General features: G+C 34.4%; 1 protein-coding gene across 1 annotated transcript in view; it reads right to left on the bottom strand.

The window, feature by feature from the left end:
* Window positions 1-19,605, bottom strand: part of LOC131145205 (14 kDa zinc-binding protein) — a 39,906-nt gene extending 20,301 nt beyond the window's left edge. Inside the window, exons 1-3 of the mRNA XM_058094350.1 lie at window positions 19,279-19,605; window positions 4,572-4,629; window positions 1,237-1,326 (exon numbers count right to left, since the gene is read on the bottom strand). Coding sequence (XP_057950333.1) covers window positions 1,237-1,326; window positions 4,572-4,629; window positions 19,279-19,436 — 306 coding nt within the window. The 5' untranslated portion in view covers window positions 19,437-19,605. The remainder of the gene's footprint in view (window positions 1-1,236; window positions 1,327-4,571; window positions 4,630-19,278) is intronic.
* Between the last annotated feature and the right edge of the window lie 2,685 nt (window positions 19,606-22,290).

Below are 22,290 nucleotides of genomic sequence, written 5' to 3'. Positions count from 1 at the left end.
AATTGACTCTCCTTAAGAGTGAATTTATTGTCCATTTCATTATCATCTTCATAGACATGAAAATTTCATGCTCCATACTTCCTTCCCTAACCACTCTTGCATCCAAATGAACTAATTTCAACCATGGAAATATTACTTCTTGAGTAAGCATATAACTATCTCATATATTTTCCTTTAATAAGGTACACATTCATCTACCATCGAAACTCCTAAACCACTCTTAGATCTCATCCACCACACAAACTTATCTCTTCAATCCTACTTTCCTCAAGGGGGTGGTTTATTTTTATCCCTTCCATTAGTGTTATCATAGGCATGGCTAGGCAAGACCAATTCTATAACATCACGTTATCCACCAAACTAAAAATTCAATTTAAAAAAAAAAAAACTGTCATCAAATTCCTCTTTTTAAAGATAAGTCACGCTTTAACGTCCAACTAAGGTTTTAATTTCTTATTCACATATTTACTTTACAAATTAAGAAGTTTCAACATCCAAATGACATCCTAATTAAAAGATTAACTCCTCAATCAAGAGGTTTAGTTCCAAATTATATGGTTCAATGTATCTTCAAAACAGCTATTATACCTCTAACCAAGTGATAGGGTTGCCTAAACAAAGAATATTTTATTTTTGTGGAACTTTGATATGCCAACTCAGTCAGGATATATCAAGAGGCTTCTTCATTGCTATAGAGATATATTACGGGATCATTTGCTGACTTAGATTTTTTTTCTCTACCCCACAAATTTCCCTTTGTTTTCTTCCTCTTCTCAAGTTATAAAATTAAAAAGGTGTCCCCAGGCCATAAGATTCCCCACTTTGCGATGGTAGAGGGAGGGTCGTTACAATGTATGTAGCCTTACCCCTACTTTTTACGCAGAGAAGTTGTTTCCTTTGAAAAAAAAAGGCCTCTTATGACCAAGAGAGAAATTTTTGTTTGCAATAGTGAGAATGTTCCTTTTTTAATAAGATTAAACATGTCTTGACTTCAGAATATCTGACACAGTCAAATTCTAAAACCACACCCTCGCCAACATGGCCCTAATTGATATTAAGCATCATCTTTTGTATCTGAATGAAAAGGATCCCAAAGCTTTTGGACAAGAGCATCTTTGTCGATGTTCATTTAACATTCCACCATGTTAGGGCTATTATGTGCCAAAAGCATCAAAATCAGTATAAAGAGATAAAATAAAACAAAGAGATAAAATAAAACATACTATTGGACAATACCTTGGAGAGTCCAGTTAAACCATCCTTAACCTTTGGAATAAGTAGAATGTGTGTAGGAGCTTGGGGAGCAATGTCCCTAAAAGCAAGCACCTATCAAAAGAAAGAAGGATGAAAAAAACACTTGAAAATAAGTGGCAAATCCAAAATGCTAATTCAAGTAGAATATTATTACTAATAACATGACAAAGTACACTAACAATTAACTACTTCAAGAAAGAAGATAAAACACAAACTATCAAATTGCTCAAAACCAAAAAAAAAAATCAAAAAGATAGATTTTTTTTAGATTACAAAACAAATCTATTAAAGATTCAATTTTGGGAGGACATTTGGGTTGGTGAGTCTTCGATGGAGCTGCTGGTGCCGCATCTGCTTAGACTTTCCACTGTCCACAATGCAACAATTTCAGCTTTCTATTCTTTTGAGGGGGCTCTCTTTCTTGGGATTTTCATTTCTTCAGAAGCCTCAATGAAAGAGAGATTGGTTAGTTAATCTAAATGAAAGAGAGGTTGGTGAGTTAACTCTTTTATTGGGTGTGTTGGATTCTATCATGGCAAATTCGCAGGGGAATACGAGGCTTTGGACTGGGGATGCTTCAGGGTCATTCTCTTCAAAGTCTTATTTTCCAATCTTATAAAGTCCACAAATCCTGGCCCTTTCCTCTTACATAAAGCTGTTTGGAAAGCAAAGATTCCTTTTAAAATCCAGGCCTTCATTTGGACCTTAACTGTTTTACAAGATCAACACAAATGATATGCTACAAAAAAGGAGGCCTTACAAAGCCCTTAGTCCAAACATTTGCATGTTGTGCAATGAGTCTAATGAGACTATTAGTCATTTGTTCATTCAGTGTAACGAAGCACAATGCACGTGGAATAATTTGTTCTCATACTCTGGTGAGTATCGAATGGCTCCAGCTACAATTTAGGATTTTTTTTGAAAGTGAAGTAGTGGGGTTTCGTGAAGGAGGAGAGAGAGGATATTTTGGGACTGGTTTTTTTTTACAATCTTGTGGTCGCTTTGGCTGGACAGAAATGCTAGTTTTAAAAGATCAAAAGACTTCTCCAAGATTGCTTTGGGAGACAATTACTTGTGGGGTTTCGGGAAGGAGAGAGAGAGGATATTTTGAGACTGGCTTTTTTTACAATCATGTGGTCGCTTTGGCTGGAAAGGAATGCTACAGGTTTTTCAAGATCAAAAGACTTCTCCAAAATTGCAGACAATTATTTTTCTTGCTTCTTTTTGGGCTCATTCTTTTGGGATTTTTGGGGGTTTTTTTGTTGTCTGACATTCAAGGGAATTGGATAGCAGCTTTGATGTAATTTGTTAGTTTTTAGTCTATTTTTTATTTTGCACTTTTTTTAGGGGATTTCTTATCTACATTTCATTGTAATTATGTTTTTTTTTCAAAAAGACAGATTATAATTTATAAGCACTTATAAATACTCACTTTTTTTATCTTGATAATGAACATCCAAAATAAATAAATAATTGTCAAAATACACCACCAGATTTTAAGTGCACCAAAATGCCACCAACCAAATAAAGTACAAAAAAATGCCTTTTTCAAAAACAGAAAGGATTTCTCTTTTTCTAAGAAAATATTAATGTTTTAATTGTCAAGTCATGTGACCTAACATTCATAAATTTCCATTCAATTAGCAACAACTAACTGAAAATAACACTTGGTTGTAGAGAAGCAGAGAGATGGGGAAGAAACTTATTGAAGAGAAGAGAAGAGCATAGATGAAAATAGAATAGTAGATATACTAATTCCTCACCACTCTATTTGCTTCAATAAGAGAGAGAGTACAGGCTGCGTCCCAAAAATCCTTATCCTTTCTTCAATATTTCCAAGCTTTTACTTACTTCACAACATCCTCAGAAACAACCCCACAAATCCCAACATTGCATAAATCAAGCATGAGAATTCTCACCCATTTGCAGTGAATTGATTGTCTACAAGGGTTTTAATATTGTCTAACGGTGTTTCAATCTTTCTGAGTAGTTTCTCTCCAATTTGGAGAGGAAAAATAAAAAATTATTTTAAAAAAAAAAAAAGTGGCCTTTTTCCTTCATTTTTATCCCCAGTTCTCTTCTCCTATCCACCCATGTCAACCATGGTTTAAAATTTCCACAAAATTGTAGAAATTTTCATTGAAATTTCCACTTTTCATCACCTTTGAAATCTGGCAATAAATTCCATCTTACAATTTTCCATCAAAATTTCGACAAATCATACATAATTTATTGAAATATTAAAATTGTTGAAATTTGTAAAAGTTTATGGAACAAAATTTCATAGAAATCAAAATTTGAGATTCATAATCTTCCAAACTGACATTTTCATCTTAATAAATCATTTTCTTTTTAGTTGAAAATAAAATAGGAATAATAGGAACGATATCAATGATAAGAATGACACTTAAAACTTTTAATTACACTAAGGACAGGAATAATAGCTTCAAGAATTTATGCAGAAGTGAATTTAAATATTAACTATAACATTTTATTTAACTTTTTATGTCAAAAAATTAGCTGTGTTTGCATTAGAATTAGTATTTAACCAGTTTATGAATTTCATTTATATTAATTGAATATGTTATTATGGTGGTTTTTTTATAGATACAGTGTTTTATAGTTATATCACCTAATAACATACTTGCCATTGATAAATTTTATTTACAATATTCTAATTTAAAATTTGAACTTTTGATATCAACCAAAAGAGAAAAAGTGAAGAGGAATCCATTCTTTCCTTTCAACCAAAAGAGAAAAAGTGAAGAGAAATCCATTCTTTCCTCTTCTTTTCTCTCAACTTTTCCCCAACCAAAAGGGTTGTAAAGGTCTAAAGAATACAAAGGAAAAAACTAAAAAGGGGAGAGAGAGAGAGAGAGAGAGAGAGAGAGTTCATTTTCTTAGCTGCCCAAAAGACAGGTAGGCACATAAGAGCATTAACAGCTTTTAAAAGGGATGTGAATCGCATTATATTTGTAAAACAAAAAAGATTCATGCTATCCAAAGTATGATCATTAACAGCACAAAAACTTGTGCAAGATTTTATAAAATAAGGTCACCAAAAGAAAACAGATTCAACACATCAAAGAAATATCATAGATGGAGTTAAGTATACATGTTTAGAGGGCAGAAAAATGAAGTTAACAAAATAAGGGTCAAAAGCAATTTATTCAATCAGAACTGTGCCATCAATAAAGCAAAGCCCAACAATGAAATTGCTATAATAATTTTGAAGTCCATTTGCAATGGATGATGGACTAAATTAAATTCTCAATTAAAAAACTGTCTCGACCATAACATAAAGAGTAGAGCAGTACCTTATCATCCTCATAAACCACTTTAGATGGGATTTCCTTATTAATGATTTTGTCGAATCTGCACATTAAATAATATATCCAATCAGCATGTTAAGAAAAAAAATTTCAAACTAAAAAATTCAACACTAACATCCTTGACAGCAATTAAAAAAAAAATGCAGAAGCCTACACATGAACTTCTGTAAAGTTTAACCAAAACTTTAGTTTCATAAAATATGTAAAACTACACTCGAACCTTTGCTCTGGGCATCAATAAGATTCCCTCATCAAATTTTATTTAATGATAACAATCAACTAAGATTTGTCAATAAGTTCATGTTTGAAATGAAATACATAAACACCTATAACGGAAGAGAACTCTCACGCTTCCACTGATTGATGCTTAAAAGATAGTTTAATGCAAAGTTTCATCAAGTTGGCTCATTGCAGATGCTGAAACTAAATGGGGCATAACCAAAGGAATTTATCGGTCTTTAAAAAGAATCTGAGTTGTAGTGTTTTTTAAATTTTTCTTCAGCATGATCTTTATAAATAAAGTCATATCACAATTAAAAAGGTACTAGAGTGTCTAAGAAGTGCCTCAAAAGTTTTTAAGAAGTGTCTGACTCGAAAAATACATTTCTAAAATTATGGACGTGTTTATGAAATGTTGGATGCATGCTAGACAAACATCCAAAGAGTTTCGGTGTTATAAATATGATATGATTATGGTAGTACTATTGAAGTGACAAAGCTACAGAGTTTTTCAGCAACCAAAATATATTGTACTCGCAACATATAAGACTAAAATTATACTTTTTAAATCAAAATATAAGAACAATGTGTTACCTAAATTTAAAGAAAAAGTTAAATCTAATCATAGTTTATATATTTTTAACCAATTGATAATATTGTGTTGTAATTATACTTATCTTGATTTCATACTTATAGTATATCTACCTATAGATTCCTTTCTACTTAAATTTTATATTTAAAAGGAAAAAGTGATATATTATATAGATGAAAAGATCATATGACACAATCTTATGGCACTGAAAAAAGTCCAATAACGTTAGTATTAGGCCATTATGATGTTGAGTGCATGTGTACTAGGTACGTTAATAGAATAGGTATGCAAACACTACTCTTAACACCTAGTGCACACTGCACAAGTCTCGTACACCTTAAGGGATCTATGGAAAGCATGACGTACACAATTTTACCTTCATACTTAGGTAGACTATTTCCCTGCATGAATCTCTAACCTTCAGGTCTGGATCAATCCTTACCATTGAGTCAAGGCTCTCCCTCAGTAGATATGTAAATATAATCTTTTAAAATATATATGTAAACATAACAGGTTGTTATGTAATAGGCATGCCTAAGGTATTTTTTTTTTTTATAAAAAAAAAAACATTAACGTTATTATTGTTTTAAAGTTCTTTTCTTCTTTTTTTTTTTTAATGAAGCATTTAATGTATTTGTCTTTTTACGAAAATTTTTAGTCATTTAATTTTATAAAATACAGGCATACTGCATGTGAAGTTTTGAAAATGAGTACTAATTTTTAACTTTTGAGATAGATAAAATGAAACTAAAATTTTTGCATAAATTTCAACTTTTTACAGGAACAATATTAACTTTTTTGTTGCCTGTTTGTGAGTCAATTCTTTTGCTCTACAAATATGGAAATAATGTCTAATTTGCATATTACAAGCAATTCCACTCTGTATTAGTAATTAAATGTTTAAATATTTATATAATAAATTGTGATTTAATAACTAAAATCTTTTTAAGTATTACTCTCTATCTACTTAATTTCAATTAACAGTCTCTGGGATGGTTTTAAGATAATGAAAAAACTTAAACACATGAAGTGGAAGTTGAAAATTGGAATAAAGTGATCTTAGGAAACATCAAAGAGGCAAAACAATATCTTTTTTGAAATTGCTAGCTTGGATACGCTAGAGGATAGGGCTATGAGGTCTTCTCTTTGTAACATGTCGGAAAATCTCATCTTCAAGGAGGACATGAGTGTGTTAGAAAATGAGGCTAAAGTGGATCAAGAAAGGGGATTGCAACTTCAAATACTTCCATATGGTGGCTTGTGGGAGAAGGAAGAAAGGCTAAATCAAGGTGTTGGAAGTAGACCCAAGGAATGTGGTGTGGGGGCAATCTCATATCTAGAATAAGGTTACTAATTTTCATAAACAATTGTTTATTAAGGAGTCCATGAACAGATTCATGGTGAAGGGTCTTGATTGGAACCACATTAAGGTAAATTCTGCTTCAGTGACTCAAGAGACCATTGAAGGCGAAAGAAATTTAAAAAAGATTAATGGCATTTGAATTTGGCAAAGATAAGGCTCCCGTCCTGGACAGTTTTACTAAAGATTTCTTTCAATAGAACTTGGAGGTCTTGAAAGATGACTTCCTAAAGTTTTCCAAGAATTTCATCACAATGGGGTGGTGAACATCCACATGAAGTCAACATTTATTACCTTTATCCCCAACAATCCTTGAGATTGAGGGACTTTAGGCCTTATAGTCTAGTCACTAGTCTTTACAAAATCCTCTCCAAGGTCTTTAAAAGATTTCTAGCAGTTTTGGGGTATACAAGTTACCATGACACAATCTCCATTTATCTGAGTCAAACAAATTTTAGACACAATGATTGTGGCTAATGAAGTGGGGGAGCATATAAGGAGGAGGGGAAGGAGGGTACTTCTATTTAAATTGGTTGAGAAAGCCTGTCATGGTGTCCTAGGGCTTCTTAGATACAATTATAAGTAGCAAAGGTTTTGGTGAGGTGTGGAAGAATTTGATCAGAGTACCTAATCTTGACCTTCTTTTCACTTATTGACAATGGTAATAACTAATACGAGAAAGTGGTTCAACGCATCTCGAGGGCTAAGGCAAGGGGAACATTGTCTCCTTTCCTATTTACCTTGGTGGTGGATACCTTGAGTAGGTTGCTTTTTCATGCACATGATTGCGATCAATGGCCTTTCACATGGGAAGCAAGGAAGTGGACCTATATGAATCTCATTTTCAATATGCCAATGATACAATGCTAACTTTTTAGAACAATCTTGTGAGATTCCATAAGGTTATTATCTTGCTTAAAATCTTTGAGAAGATATTGGGCTTAAAGAAAAACTTGTCCAAGATTGGGGTGGCTAACGTGAATTTTGGTGTTAGGGACTTAAAGAAGTTTAGAACTTAGGTGGCTGTATTTCCCTTGAGTGCCCACTATCTTACCTTGGTCTCATGCTCGACAAAAATCCAAATTCTGTAACCTTTGGGACCTTATTATTTAGAAGATGGATAGGATACTGGCAGCCTAGAAGAGGGCGTACTTGCCTCTTATAGGTTGTGTCACACTTATTAGTGCCTCTCTGTCAACCATACCTATTCATTTCCTCTCCTCCCCTCCCCCCCTAGTGTGCCCATGAAAGTAGCTAGGACTTAGAGAGGTTCATGCAAGATTTCCTTTAGTCAAGATCTGGGGAGGGTAAGAGAGAGTATTTAGTTAGTTGGGAGGTTGTAAACAACAATAACAACAACAAGCCTTAAGTCCCACTAGGTGGCGTCGGCTACATAAATCCTTCTCAACCAATTCACCCGATCAAGAGTGTTTTCTTCTATTAGATTAAGGGCTATTAAATCCTTCCTCACAACCTCATTCCAAGTTATTTTAGGTCTACCCCTACCCTTTTTCATGCTAGAAACAATAACTAACTCATTCCTCCTCACAGGTGCTCTACTAGGTCTGTGTTTCAAATGACCAAACCATCTAAGTCGTCCCTCCCTTATCTTGTTTTCAACTGATGCTATGCCTAAATTATAGCATATATGCTCATTTCTTATTTTATCTTTTAATGCCAAACCACTCATCCACCTTAACATTCGCATCTCAGCAACTTCTATTTTTTGTACATGTTGCTTCTTAATTGCCCAACATTCTAAATCATAAAGCATAACTAGCCTTATAGCCGTCTTATAAAACTTTCCTTTTGATTTTAAGGATATTCTACGATCACACAACACACCTAACGCACTCCTCCAATTTACCGAACCTGCTTTAATTCTCTGCACTACATCTCCTTCAATTTCCCCTTCAGCTTGCATGATAGATCCAAGATATCTAAATTTATTAGTGCTATTAATCTCTTGATTATTAAGTTTAATCTTCTCACTGTAGCTACTCCTTACATTCCTAAAATTACATTTCATATATTACTGAAATTAGTTGGGAGGTTGTAAGTAGACCCAAATTTGAAGGGGCCTAGGACTTAGCAATGTGGTATTCAAAAGCATCTCAACGATTCATAAATGGTTGTGGAGGTTTCCACTGGATGTCAACTCCATATGGCAGGTGATTAAAAGTAAATTTGAGCTTCACTATAAAGGGTGGAAGACAAGGGGAAGTGGCATTATTTCTCATGCATGCCCCCAGAAATTTGCATGGTGGCCAAGTCTATTGTTCCCTCTCATCTGCTTCAAAGTGGGAAATGGCAATAAGGTTTCGCTTCTAAGAGGATGTTTGGGCAAATGAGACCTCTTTGGAGTTGAAGGTGGCTTGTTTGTTTAAGCATTCTTCTTTCCACAATGCACCTATCAACTCGTTCATTTCTTTTGAGAAGACATTTTTTTCATGGATTTCCATTTTTTCAAGAATATCAATGAAAAAGAGATCGATCAGCTTGCCACCTTACTTTCTATATTGGACTACTTTGTTTCTTCCAATAAAGAGGACGAGAGAATGTGGGAGGGTGATTCTTCAGGGCTATTCCCTTCAAAATCTTCTTTATAACATCTTTCAAAAATCCCATTCTCCTAACCTTTTGTCCCTTGGAGCCACATCAATTGGAAGGCTAAGGGCCTTTGGAAGATTCAAACCTTTGTCTAGCGACTCTAGCCTATGATTTTGAATAAGACTAACACATAAGACTTGCTTCAAGTGACCAGGTGCTACAAATCTCAGTCCTAACATCTGTGTTGAGTCCCACAAGTTCAACAAAATTAAAGTTCACATGTTTGTGCATTGTAAGGTGGCAAGATAGGTGTCAGGGTTGTATCTCAAGAGGAGATGGCAGTGTTAAATAAAGTGGTGTTGTATTCGCTATCTCATGGACTCTTTGGATCGAGAGAAATGCAAGAATATTTAAGAGCTGCACAAATTGTCCCTGTTTCTTATGGGATAACAGTAGTGTTCTTGGCTTCTTTTTAGGTCCACTCTTTCGATTTGGGGCTTATCGCTATTCAAAAGGATTGCCAGACAGCTCTATTGTAATCTTTCAGTTTGTAGTTCTACCAGTTTTTGAGGACATCATGCCGTCTTCTCTTGTACATCAAATTTCAAATTAATTTGATTTTTGTCATTTGGAGTGTTCTTTTGGGTTTATAATTTTATTTCTAATATATCCTTGACAAGTTAGATTATTATTTATATTAATGATATTAGAAACTTCACAATAATTTTAGAATTTGTCAGAGTATTACTATTCTATATTTTTTTAAAGATAAGCTTTCTTTACTATGCATTTTAAATGTTTTAACTTTTATTTTATTCTTTAGCCAAATGCTTAGTGTGCTAATCGGCAACTACTTTTTATTTACTCAGTAGTCCTGAGTTTATTCCAATTTCAAAAGAATTTGACCTTTGTTATCTAAAGATTATTTCTAGGTCTATCACTTTATTCTTAAGATTTGTCTTTTATAAGTCAGGTTATAGCTCGTTGTAATGCTATTACACTTTAAATTTGTTAAAAGATGCTAAAAGGGTTTTCCTGTTGTACACTTTTTTTCCAGAATAAATCTTCTTTATTTAGCATTTTTCTTTGTTTTTTTTATCAAATGAATTTAATTTTATATACAAATCTTATCTCTCTACAACAAACATTCAAAATACAATTTTTTTTCAAATTTTTAGTTGAATTTAATTTATTTTAAGAATACTTTGTCTCACTTTTAAAAGATATAAGGATATTGTTGTCCCCAAAATGATTTACACAATTCGTAACTTGTAAATATGTCACACGTGTTGCACATGATTGTAAGTGAATAATTTTGAGCAATATATTTAGATAATAAATATTACACTTTTAGATATTTTTAAAATAAATTAATAATATACACTGTCATAATTAAGTTTATAAATAAAATAAAAAGACTCAAAATTACTTATAGAAACTTATATTTTTGATAACTATGAAATATGAATATGGACAAAAGACATTGCTATGACAGATACAAAGACATAAAAATTCTTAAATATAACATACAAACAAGATAAGGAGACACTAATTAAAATTATGTAATATTATATTTAAATCTAACAATATATTATGTATAACAAATACTAAGTTTTAATATTTTTATAACACTAAAAAATATAGTAAATACATCTTCTACTTTCTTTTTTATTAAGTAAAACTTTTATATATAATTATACTTTTTCCATTGAAAAAGCTAATAAGTTTGAAATTCCAGATCAGTCGTCAGTTTTTTTTTTTTTTTTTTTTTTTGAAATTATCATGTTTTAAAAATAAAATAAATTAAAATCATATTACAGTGCAAAATTGCGCCTAAAACATGTTAAAAACAAGTATTGGTAGAATGTTGAGGAATGCCCTGAAATGTGTCTAAGGAGTATTAAACTTTAAAAATAATTTTTAAAAATTGTAAACGATTCAATAAAATGTACGAGACATGTCAAAGAAGCATTCAAAGTGTCGGTGTTACAAATATGTTAAAAACAACAATGCAAGTATAAAAATGTTGATGCTACGAAATTTTGCAACAATTGAATAAGATCCTTGTAACATGTAATATCAAAGTTACGCCTTTAAAATTAAAATATTTAAAAATCAAACACATGTTTACCTAAAAAAAATCTATATTCTTACTTTTTCTATAAACTTATGATGTAATCATCTAATGTTAATTTATATACATTTTAAATAATTAAATAATATTTAATTATAATTATACTTATTTTGATTTAATGTTTATAATATCTTTATTAAAAAGTTACATTATTAATAAAAGTTAAAACTAAAATTCAAAAGAAAAAAAAAAGTCACATAGAAGATATAAATATATCTTACGAGATAAATCTTATAAACATTAAAAAAAAAATTGCAAACCTAATTTCAAAAACAAAAAAGAAAAAAAGAAAAGAAGCCTAGAATAGATTACAATAAGGAAATATGAAAAAAATGTCCTGTGAAACCTCTCCCTATTTCCTCCCTGCATTCATCAAAGCCTCAGCCTCCCGCTATGGCGATCAAAGGCCATTAAGGGGGTTTGTAAAACATCAACCAATCCAGATCAAAGCGAAAACCTTCAATTCAAGACTGGATAGAGTGTGAAAGGGTGAGTTTTTGTTGGAAATCTTTTTGTGCTCGAGCGAAACTCAAATTGAAATTGATGGGTGAGGTTGTCTTCGTCGTTAGTGAAATGACTCCAAGAGGGGTCTCCGTCGGCATTGAAAGATTGGGAAGGGGTTATCCAAGCACGAGGATTGGAAGAGTCAAGTATTGGCTGGCAATTCGCCCAACTAAGATGGGAATTTTTTGGAGGCACAAGTTGGGACGGAAAGGAAAAAGATTTTCAGTTTTTGTTCCCCATGGGTCTAAAAGCGAGTTTGTGCAGGATTTCAGTGTGTTGGCTTAGGAATTTCATTAGATGGCAATCAATTCTGACAAAGGCAAGGTCGCAGAGGGAGTTCAAGACAATGGTTGATCATGGAGCAAGGTTGTGACGGCAAGGAAGAATCAGATCTGTGATAGTTGTGGGGGTGCAATGCTGATCGGGATGCCTGGCTATGCATCATCTACCATTAAATCTTTAGTGTTTGGAACTTTGGGGGGGGCGGCTATCACAACAGAGGCAGCTAAGGTTTCTGAGCATGTCCACAAGATGATGGAGAGGAAGAGACTGGGCCTTGCAAAAAGTTGGCCTGGTGAGTTAAATGGAAATGGTGTGGACTTCAAATGGGCTGAGTATTTTAAATACTACTTTTCATTTGGACCATATTTTGGGTACTCAAAATGGCTATATTATGAACAATGGGCATTCTTCAACTAGCCCAGAGCATACAGGCCCAAACCATATAAGCCCCAATAAATCCCACAATAATCAGGCCAAGAATATGAGCAAGACGTTGAATAAAATCTGCAGATGAGTAGTAGATGCAGTCTCTCTCAAGCTTCACAGACAAAGGGAATTTCTAATTTTTCTAAAATAGTTTCTCTGCAATCATAGAAGAAGGTGGCTACATCTTCACAAGCTAAAGCTAATAACTCTGCGGGTCTTGCTAGAGATGTCTCAATAAAAGTCAGGAATGGCCGAGGTAGATCTGGGAATCCAGATGATGTTCCTGCTTCTTTAGTGGGTGAGAAAAGTGAGCATGGTGAGTGATTGGCTGAGAATTCTTTGCCTACTATAGACAGGGTTAAGGATACGAAGGCTCAGGCAGGTTATGAGGATGATGTTCCAATTAAACTTGATGCTGTAGGGGAACAAAGTAGAGATGGGCGAATTATCAAGGACAGGGGTGGCGGTAGTAAGATTTATCTTCATCAGGCAGCAGAGGGAGTGAATGTTAAAGGTCAAAAAAATCATTCAAAAGAAAAGGATATTAAAGGTAAAAAGAAAAAGCAATGGGGAGATATGCTAGCAAGTTTGCATGTGATGACATTCTATGATTGGATGAATACAGGAATAACAGAGGTATATGCTTGAGTCATCTGATTTACTGGAAGATATATCATATGCGTCACCATCCCCGGCGGAGGGATTGCAGGGAATTCCTATTTTTGAGGAAAATATTCTGGCAAAAGATCAGTGCGTACGAATGGGATTTTGCCTGTTCCTATGGAGGAAATTATTCGGAAGGGTGTATCAAGTTTTGGACAAGGGGGGATTATGGTTGTTTGGTCCTGGAGGAAATGAAGTTTCTCTGGATGATGGTGCTAGCAAGGCAAAGGCGGCCAGGAATAAGCAAAATTACAGTCTCTGTTAATTATGATCGCAAGGGATTAAAGAGGGGTTTTCTTAATTGGGTTCTGTCAGTTCTTTTACTCTTTTCCTTTGCTTTATTTTTTCTATATTTGGATTTTTTTTTTCTTGAGGATTTCTCGTCCTCCCTTAGATTGTAATTTCTCTTTTCTACTTTCTTAATATACTTATTTTTCTAACAAAATAAATAAATAAACATGTAAAAAAGTTACTTTTGAGCGAGTCATTGTATAATAATATCTGCACAAGTGAACTATTAGAATAGATCCATAGATACAATGCTCTAAAAGACATGTTTAGATACAATGGGTTCTTATGTGATGTGCATGTGTAAGGTCTCTTTAAAAAGTCAATGATTTTATTGTGTAAAGTGATGTTTTATGACAAAGCACGCAACATTTTTGTATTTTAATGGAGATTTTGCAATATTTACATTGTATGTGCAACTTTCGATATATAATTAAATTTCCCTTTTTATATCAATAAGATGAAATTTAATATTTGTGTGAAATTTATTTTTTAGTCTGGGAAAGATATTGACTATTTGTGTTGTATGTTTGTGAATATGCTTTTGATTTATAGAATATTGGAATAATGCTTAGTTTATATAATTAACCACAGTAAAGTACTAGTATAATAAATTTTTTCCCTTTTTATAGTTATGTGTGTATGTGTGTGTGTGATTTGTTAACTGAAAATCTTTAGAAATAGTACATTTTTAATAAAAAAAAATACTAGCTTTTTGTTTTGCTTGTTTGTGGGTATGTTTTTGTTTTTTATCTAAAGAAAATTGAAAAAATACTTAATTTCTATTCCTAAGTGTTATAAATGAGAAGTATGAATAGGATCAAATAGTTTTGATAGACACATTTATTAGTTATGCAAACTGTAATTTGTTAACTGAAATCTTTATAACTTTTTTTTTTTTGACGTAATAGTCAATAGTGAGTTCCTATAAAAAATCATCATTTATAATATTATGCTAGAATTTTATCTAGTTTTTTAGTTGAATTTAATTCATTTTAGGAATGCTTTGTCTTACGTTTAAAAGATAAGAATATTTCAGTCCATCAATCAAATGATTCACCATATTCATCTTCTATATACAGTGTGTCTATATATAAATATATATTTGAGAGTGAGTATATGTGTGTGTGTGTGTGTGTGTGTGTATATATAATGTGTATATACATACAAACAACAACAACAACAAAAAAACCAAGCCTTAAGTCCCACTAGGTGGGGTCGGCTATATGAATCATTTTCCGTCAATTTATGCGATCATGGACTATTTCTTTTGACAGATTCAGGGATATTAAATCCTTACTCACTATCTCCTCCCAAGTTATTTTAGGTCTATCCCTACCCCTTCCCCCCCCCCCCCCAGTAACTAACTCACTCTTCCTCACTAGTACACTATGCGACCTACGTTGCAAGTGTCCATACCATCTAAGTCGTCCCTCCCTTATCTTATCTTCTATAAGAGCTACACCAAACTTACCGCGAATATGTTCATTCCTTAATTTATCTTTCAATGTTATACCACTCATCCATCTAAGCATTCTCATCTCAGAAACTTTTACTTTTTGGATATTATGTTTCTTCATCACCCAACATTCTAATCCGTATAGACCAAAAAAATACGCAGAGAGAGAAAAAATAAAGGGAAAAAATTAACACAAACAAATCAAAAAGACCCAGCTCCTTTCCTTCATAATTTATAGAGCACTTTAATTTGGCTAGTGCACATTGACCATTTCTCATCTTGCACTAGCCAAATTCCAGCCTAACTTCGTGTCACCACAAATCAAACAACCACAAACTCAAACCAATCTCATCCATAAATATTTGGGCCCATTAACCTCCTTTCCAGAAAAAAGGAGCTAGAGTGGGCAAAATACCATCCTTCTGAAATCAGTTTCATGATCATCTTTATACAATCCAAGATTGTCAAAAATAGGAGGAACTTCCTAATGCATGGGAATCGCAATCCATGAAATTTGAGGAAGCTGATATAGCTCATGAAATCAAAGAACTGGCATCCAACACAAGCAAACTCACAATCAAATTCACTCTCCTCATCAAACTGATTGCCCCATTTCTCATCTATCCATGACAAACCACCCTTGTTAGACTTCACCTTTGATCCAACCCTAAAATCAATCAAGCTCTCCACAAAGAAAAACTACCATCGGTATTTCTCTTTAAGGATTTGGTAGCATGTACCTTAGAGTTAAGCCATTTTCCTTCTAGAATTTTGCACATCTCAACATTACCCTTTGATACACCAGACTAGCTCGAGACAAACAACCCTATAGGAACTTCCCAACTCCACTATTAGCTTGTGTGTCTTCTTGAGGGACATCTACCAACAACTAAGATTGACTATTTACACTTGTTGTTGCTCCATCATCATCATGCTAACTCCACTTCCTTACCCACAAGGCCTAGCATTGGAATCCATCTACCAAAGCCTTTGCCTCAAACTCCCCTAACCCTTAGATGATATAACAATGTTAGGAAAAACTTCTAACAAAACAACCCATTGTAGGAGGAGAACGTTGCCTTGGTTGCAGACAGCCAACCCAAAAATTTTCTTCTACCCCAATGGCATTGCAACCCTGAAATAAAAAGACCTTACTTTTTGGGCCTAGAATTTTATTTTTTCCTCCCTGATTAATCTATGAACTTGTTGCGGTTGGGCCTCTCCACTATGGGCCCTAATCAAGAACTTTTTTCTAATGCAAGTGCTATTGGGCTATATTACAATCTTCTGATGGGTTGTGTCACCCATTGCACTTGATGGGCCTCAGTTGACATGGCTCAATAGCTAAATCAAATTAAATGAGAAGGACATAATACCTAGCCAAGTCTAGTAGACGTAGCTTCAAGACCAGGGCCACATGAATTGTCTTCTCCCAACAATGCCATGTCTGAAACCCTAGATCATCTTTCACTTTGAGCACGTGATTCTCACCCTAGAGCAACAACAAACCACCACAATGGAAACATTAGCTATCATTTTTGCACTCTTGCTAGAGGACATAGAGACACATAGCAAGGTCTCTCTACCAATCTTAGTCACGTGTCCTACAAAGTCTTGGTTTGGTGAGCATGAATCAGGGTTTGTTAAAGGGAGGCGTCCATCATGTGTTGTTTGTAATATGTATTCCTTTTTTCTTCTTACTCGACCTAACTATATGTCACAACTCCTTGGGGCAATAATTTATTACTTTCTCACTAGTTGAGATCTAACTTGGCATTGATATGGCCAATCATATTCAAAGGAGGCCTTCAATCTCTCTCACACACACACAACTCTTGGTCCCACTAGCTTAGGGAGTTCCCAAATCATTCTTCAATGGAGACCTTCAATTCTCAATTTTTGGATTCTCACTAGCTTAAGGAATCTCTCCAACAATCAAAACCCCTTCACTAGCCACCATTCACACCCAAGTCTCTCAGCGACTGTCCCGTTCTCCTCTTTGACCCTTCTCTAAAACATCCATTAACTTATACAGTACACACTCTCCTTCCTTTCAAGAACCCCTTTTACAATAACAAAAGATATTCTTGGAGCCACACCTAACAATTTAGGTTTCTAGGTTGAGTGTAATATGCTTGCAGAGTGGAGTATGGATTCAGCAAATAAACTTCTATGGCATATCTGCACGTCAAAGAAATTCTTGTGGGTGATTTGGTTTCATACTTATAATCTTAAAAGTAAAAGCATATGGGCAGTGAAAGCTACTTCAGGGAGTTTCTGGACATGGAAAAGAATACTCAAGGCAATATACTTTGCTTATTCAAGTACAAAATGCACAATTGGCGATGGAAAATCTTCTCATCACTACTATGACTACTAGCATCAGAACAGTCCTCTAATTGATCATTATGGTTTACATTTTCCGTTGGAATCAGAGTTCCAATCGATGCAGAGACTGCTTCTATAATCGGTGATGAATCATGGACTTGGCCAAGGAAAGAAATAACTAAAGTAGCTGATTTCAAATCAACTACAAACTTCTTTTCAAATATTGGAGGTGAGAATAAAGTTTACAAGAACTTGCCACCTTCAAGAGCTTTTTCATTCCATTCAGCTTAGGAGAGTATAAGAGTAAAGAAAACCCTCTAGACAAGACACTGCATCCCAAAACACTGTTTTGTTGCTTGGCTAGCTATTCAGAACAAGCTAAATACCCTGGACAGAATAGCAACATTGGGCAGATGCACAGATTTTACCTGCAAAATATGTCGTTCTTGCTCTGAAACAAGGGGCCACTTATTTTGAATACTCAACCCTATCGTCGGCCTATAACAAGCCAGATTCAAAGTTGAATATACAGGGTGCTTTGATAAAATGGCAAGATAATTTGAAGAGGATTTCTGCCACGGGGAATTTAAAACATGAGAAAGTATGCAAGCTAATTTGGGCTGCTACTTCATATGATTCCTGGAAAGCTAGAAATGCTCTATTATTTGAAGGAAAAACTGTAAACTCTGATTAGATAGCAGGGAAGGCTGTAGGAGGGGTATCAAAGCTAGCTGTTAGGGACTCCTTGGATTTGAGTTACTAGTTGGGGAAGCTGCACTCCTAAAAAAAAATAGACAGAGATAGAATGGAGTGAATCTTCATCGATTTAGGCTGCTATTTCATTTACTAGCAACTGCAGTTTTTCTGTTGCAACCAAAATGATTAGTTGTAAGGCTTAATTGCCACTTTCCAGCTTGGGTAATATATGGAGCTTATTTCTTAACCCCCCCCCCCCCCACCCCCCCCAAAAAAAAAAAAAACAGGTACTAGGGCCTTTGAGGTCCAAAGTAAAAAACCTATTTGCTCTCATTCTTATAAGTAAATTGTGGCACGAAGTGAAATGACAGGCTAGTTCTCAGTCTGCATTTTCAGGCCCTGTCTAATGGCTAAAGTTATAGGTTTCAATAAAACTGCACTTACAATGTATGCTACATATAACATCTTCCAAAAAAAACATAAAGTTCTAGGTCTCAACACTAGCAAAGCCATTGAATTAAGCCTTCCAATAGTTATAAACAAGTATCTATTTATGGGAAGTGACAACTTCGAGATGCAGGTAAGAATTATATAGTTAACTTGCAAACATGTATATAGTGGATAAGCAAGACATGTTTTTTCAGTAGTAATAACCTGTGCTGAAATAACCTGATGCAGACCCAGCCTCCAACATGTGTCGGAACGCACACAAATAGGACCATGACCAAGTATAAACACATGAAGTGCACATTCTTTCAAACTTCAATCACTTATCATATAAATAAAACCACTTGATATCGCATTACCACTCTTCAAATTCAAGCGACTGAAAATTTGTTTCCCCTACATCTAGACAACAACGACACAGCAGCACAGCTCAAAACCCACACTTTCTATCCAAAACAGCACGAATTAATCACCGCACCAGATAGGCTTCACGTTATAAAATGAAAACAGAATAGAATTAAACAAGTGTCAAAAAACCCAAATTAACCCTTCCACCGTTTCAATTATTCCGTCACTGTTCACCAAGATCTGAATTTCTACAAAGCATTAAACTTCCATATCAAGCCATCAAACACTCTGATCAATCGATTTTTGAAGTGTCAAATGTATAGTCAACTCAGATTGTTCTTTAATCTATTCAGAAAAATAAACTGAAACCCGGGAGTGAGGGATGGAATAGCTTACATTGTCGGAGAATCGGAGGGAACAGCTGCAAGAGCCGCCTCTTTCTCGGAAGCCATGGAAGTATGATACGGCGAGAAGTGGGAGGTTAGCACGCCCAGCCGCCTAACGGGCTGTATTATACTGCTATTATGGTCGCTGCTCTTGCTTTCAGCACGCATGCCGTCGCCCCACCACCTGTTTTTTCGTCCTTGTCCTCTTTTTTCTCTTTTTTTTTTTTAAAAAAAAAAAAACGAGAAAATCCGTTTTTGTTTCACCAATTGAACATTGACACGTCGTTGTTGGGTATTTTGGTCATTGCAGGGTAATTCAGTTAACCTCCTGTGCTGCTTTCCCAAGCTAGCATTATTCCCTCGTTTGCGGATTGGAAAATTTGACCAGAAAGGTTGTATTTAAATGTTGTTAACATAATTTAATAATTGTATTTATCTTTACAAGATTAGAGACAATCATGATCCAATTATGTTATTATACTTTAATTCTTATAAATTTAATCATTAAGTTATTGAATTGATTCAATGTCATCTAAAAAATAATAGTGGTTAGGGAGACGAGATGGAATGCCTCACTAATGTCTCAATTAACATCCACCATTGTCCAGATAGCATCCACTGACACTTGACTTAATCTCTCCTTTAGAAATGAGAGTAACCAAAACGAGGACTTAATGAGAAAGTTCATTAACTTAAACAAACCCTAGATGCGTGAAACCCTCTCGCACCCTAGATGACTTCCTTGACCTTCTTAGCCTCTTATTTTCCTACAATTTTTCTTCATCAGAAAAATGAAACCCTAGGTCGATAGAGGAAGGATACAACAGTCGCAACAATATGCACAGTTCAAACACCAAGAGCTACTCATTGCATATTGTCATTCCGATATGCTACTACGGTAATAAAGCTTTTGTAAAAATATCAAGGGCTAATACTATCATGGGAAGAGATTTACTAGATGTAGAAACTATGGGATAATATGAATCTCATTATGCAATTTCAATGTTCTTATTGCCTTTTGTTTCTCCATTTGATAAATTTTGTTTTGATATGTGTTGTGCAGGTAGTATAATAGGATGTCTTTAGGTGAAACAATTTGGCTCTAGAAGGAAAAGCAGAAGAAGTCACTCTTGCCTTGCTCCAAAAAGTGAAGAGACATAAGACGAAATTGGCAATGGAGAAGTTTAGAGTAGAGATCTTGTGTGTGATGATGGTGGTTTTTGTGTTCATATCATGTGTAATGGTTTGGTGGATGAGGATGGTATCTAAAAGGAATTTGAGGATGGTATCTCTGGCATAGCCAATGTAATAGGATATAAAGGTTATGAAAGGGCATTTGGAATTTGGTTGTTGTAGAACTATAATGTAATCTAATGTAATGTTGGTGGTTTTTGTTATAATGGTGGTGGCTTTTCTTTTCTTTTCTTTTCTTTTGTAATGTCATATAGTTATATGACCATAGGAATTTATTGTAATTGTGGTGTTTTCTGTTTGTTGTAATAGCATATTTTGGAAGCAATGATATGGCCATTTTTGTTATGCAAAAAATAAAAATAAAAATAAAAATAAAAATAAAAACAAAATACAAAATAACAAAGTTAACTTGGCAAGGAAGTCATATTTTGTGCAAGGTGGCAATGATGTAGCCATATTTGTTTGTGTAAGTTGGAAAATGCAGTAGGAATGAATTTTGTGGAAGTTGGCGATAATGTAAGCCATGCTTGACTATCTAAGTTAGCAATATGTTTTTCAAGTTGACAACTATATGGCCATGTTTGTTTGAATATGAATGCAAATTCAAGAATTATAACACATATTAAAGATGTACAAATATAACATGGATGAATATATAGGTAGGAGATTGCATTACAAACATTTTAATTGTATAAATAGAAGATAAAAAGTTGATCAAAGCTACTCTCCATAACTAAACACCAAACACCTTGTGCAAAGCTATTTTCCATAACCAAACACTAAAGTTGTTCTCCAAAGTGGAATCATAAAAAAATAAATAAATAACTTCTCCACCATGTTGCTTCCTAGACCTCATCGATGAGCCCATGAAGGGATTTCGTCGACGAACACTTATTCCTCGTCGATGAGTTTTAAGCCCTGAAATCAGTCCTCTCGGTAATGTCTCGTCGACGAGACACGCATCCTCGTCGACGAGTCCAAGAGGCCTGCTCGTCGATGAGCACTTTGCACTCGTCGATGAGACTCTACTGAAACCCCTTTTAAAATTCATTTTCTCTCCTCCTTTTATTATTTAATTATTATAATTCTTCAGGTCTCTACATTCTCCCCTCCTTATAAAATTTCATCCTCGAAATTTACTATCTATATTGAACACCATCCTTCGAGGAAAATGGGATCTTATTTTATTACTTACCCTCACTTGTGGCAGAGAAATAGCGTGGTTACATCAGGGTTTTGGGAGATCACATATACATAAAAGAAAATTTTCTCCCAAAACCAAAACACTACCTATTCTATGACCTACAATAACACTTATACATATATTATCCTGCTTAGCATAAAATAAATTAAACTTTATCTGCTTAACATAAAATTCTCCCTCTGTCTACTACTGGTCTCCACTGAACAAATGTGGGTACTTCTGATGTATTTCTTCCTCAAGCTCCCATGAAACTTCTTCCACTGCAAAGTTAGGTGCACCATCCTGGTAAGGTGCGGTTGTAGGTTGAGGTCAACCCCGTGAATTGACCTAAATGTATACAATGTCACTCCACCTTTGAAGTGAGCCTTTAGTGGAATCCTTGTGCTTGTGAGCGAAGGCGGGGACGTAGGCAATATTGGCCGAACCCCGATAACATATCGTGTGTGTACTTTATATTTCCAGCACTTTATATTCCTACACGTCTATGTTATATTCGATTTCGTATATTATCTGCGCATTTGAGTTTATGTGTATATAAAAAGACCCTAAGTTGTAAAATATTGTTGTTGAATTAGCAAAACTTAGGAATAAATTTTAAATACCCAACTCACCCCCTCCCCCTTC

The sequence above is a fragment of the Malania oleifera genome, chromosome 12 (assembly GCF_029873635.1).
Source record: "Malania oleifera isolate guangnan ecotype guangnan chromosome 12, ASM2987363v1, whole genome shotgun sequence".
Lineage (NCBI taxonomy): Eukaryota > Viridiplantae > Streptophyta > Magnoliopsida > Santalales > Ximeniaceae > Malania > Malania oleifera.
This window is presented reverse-complemented; position numbering and strand designations above follow the sequence as displayed.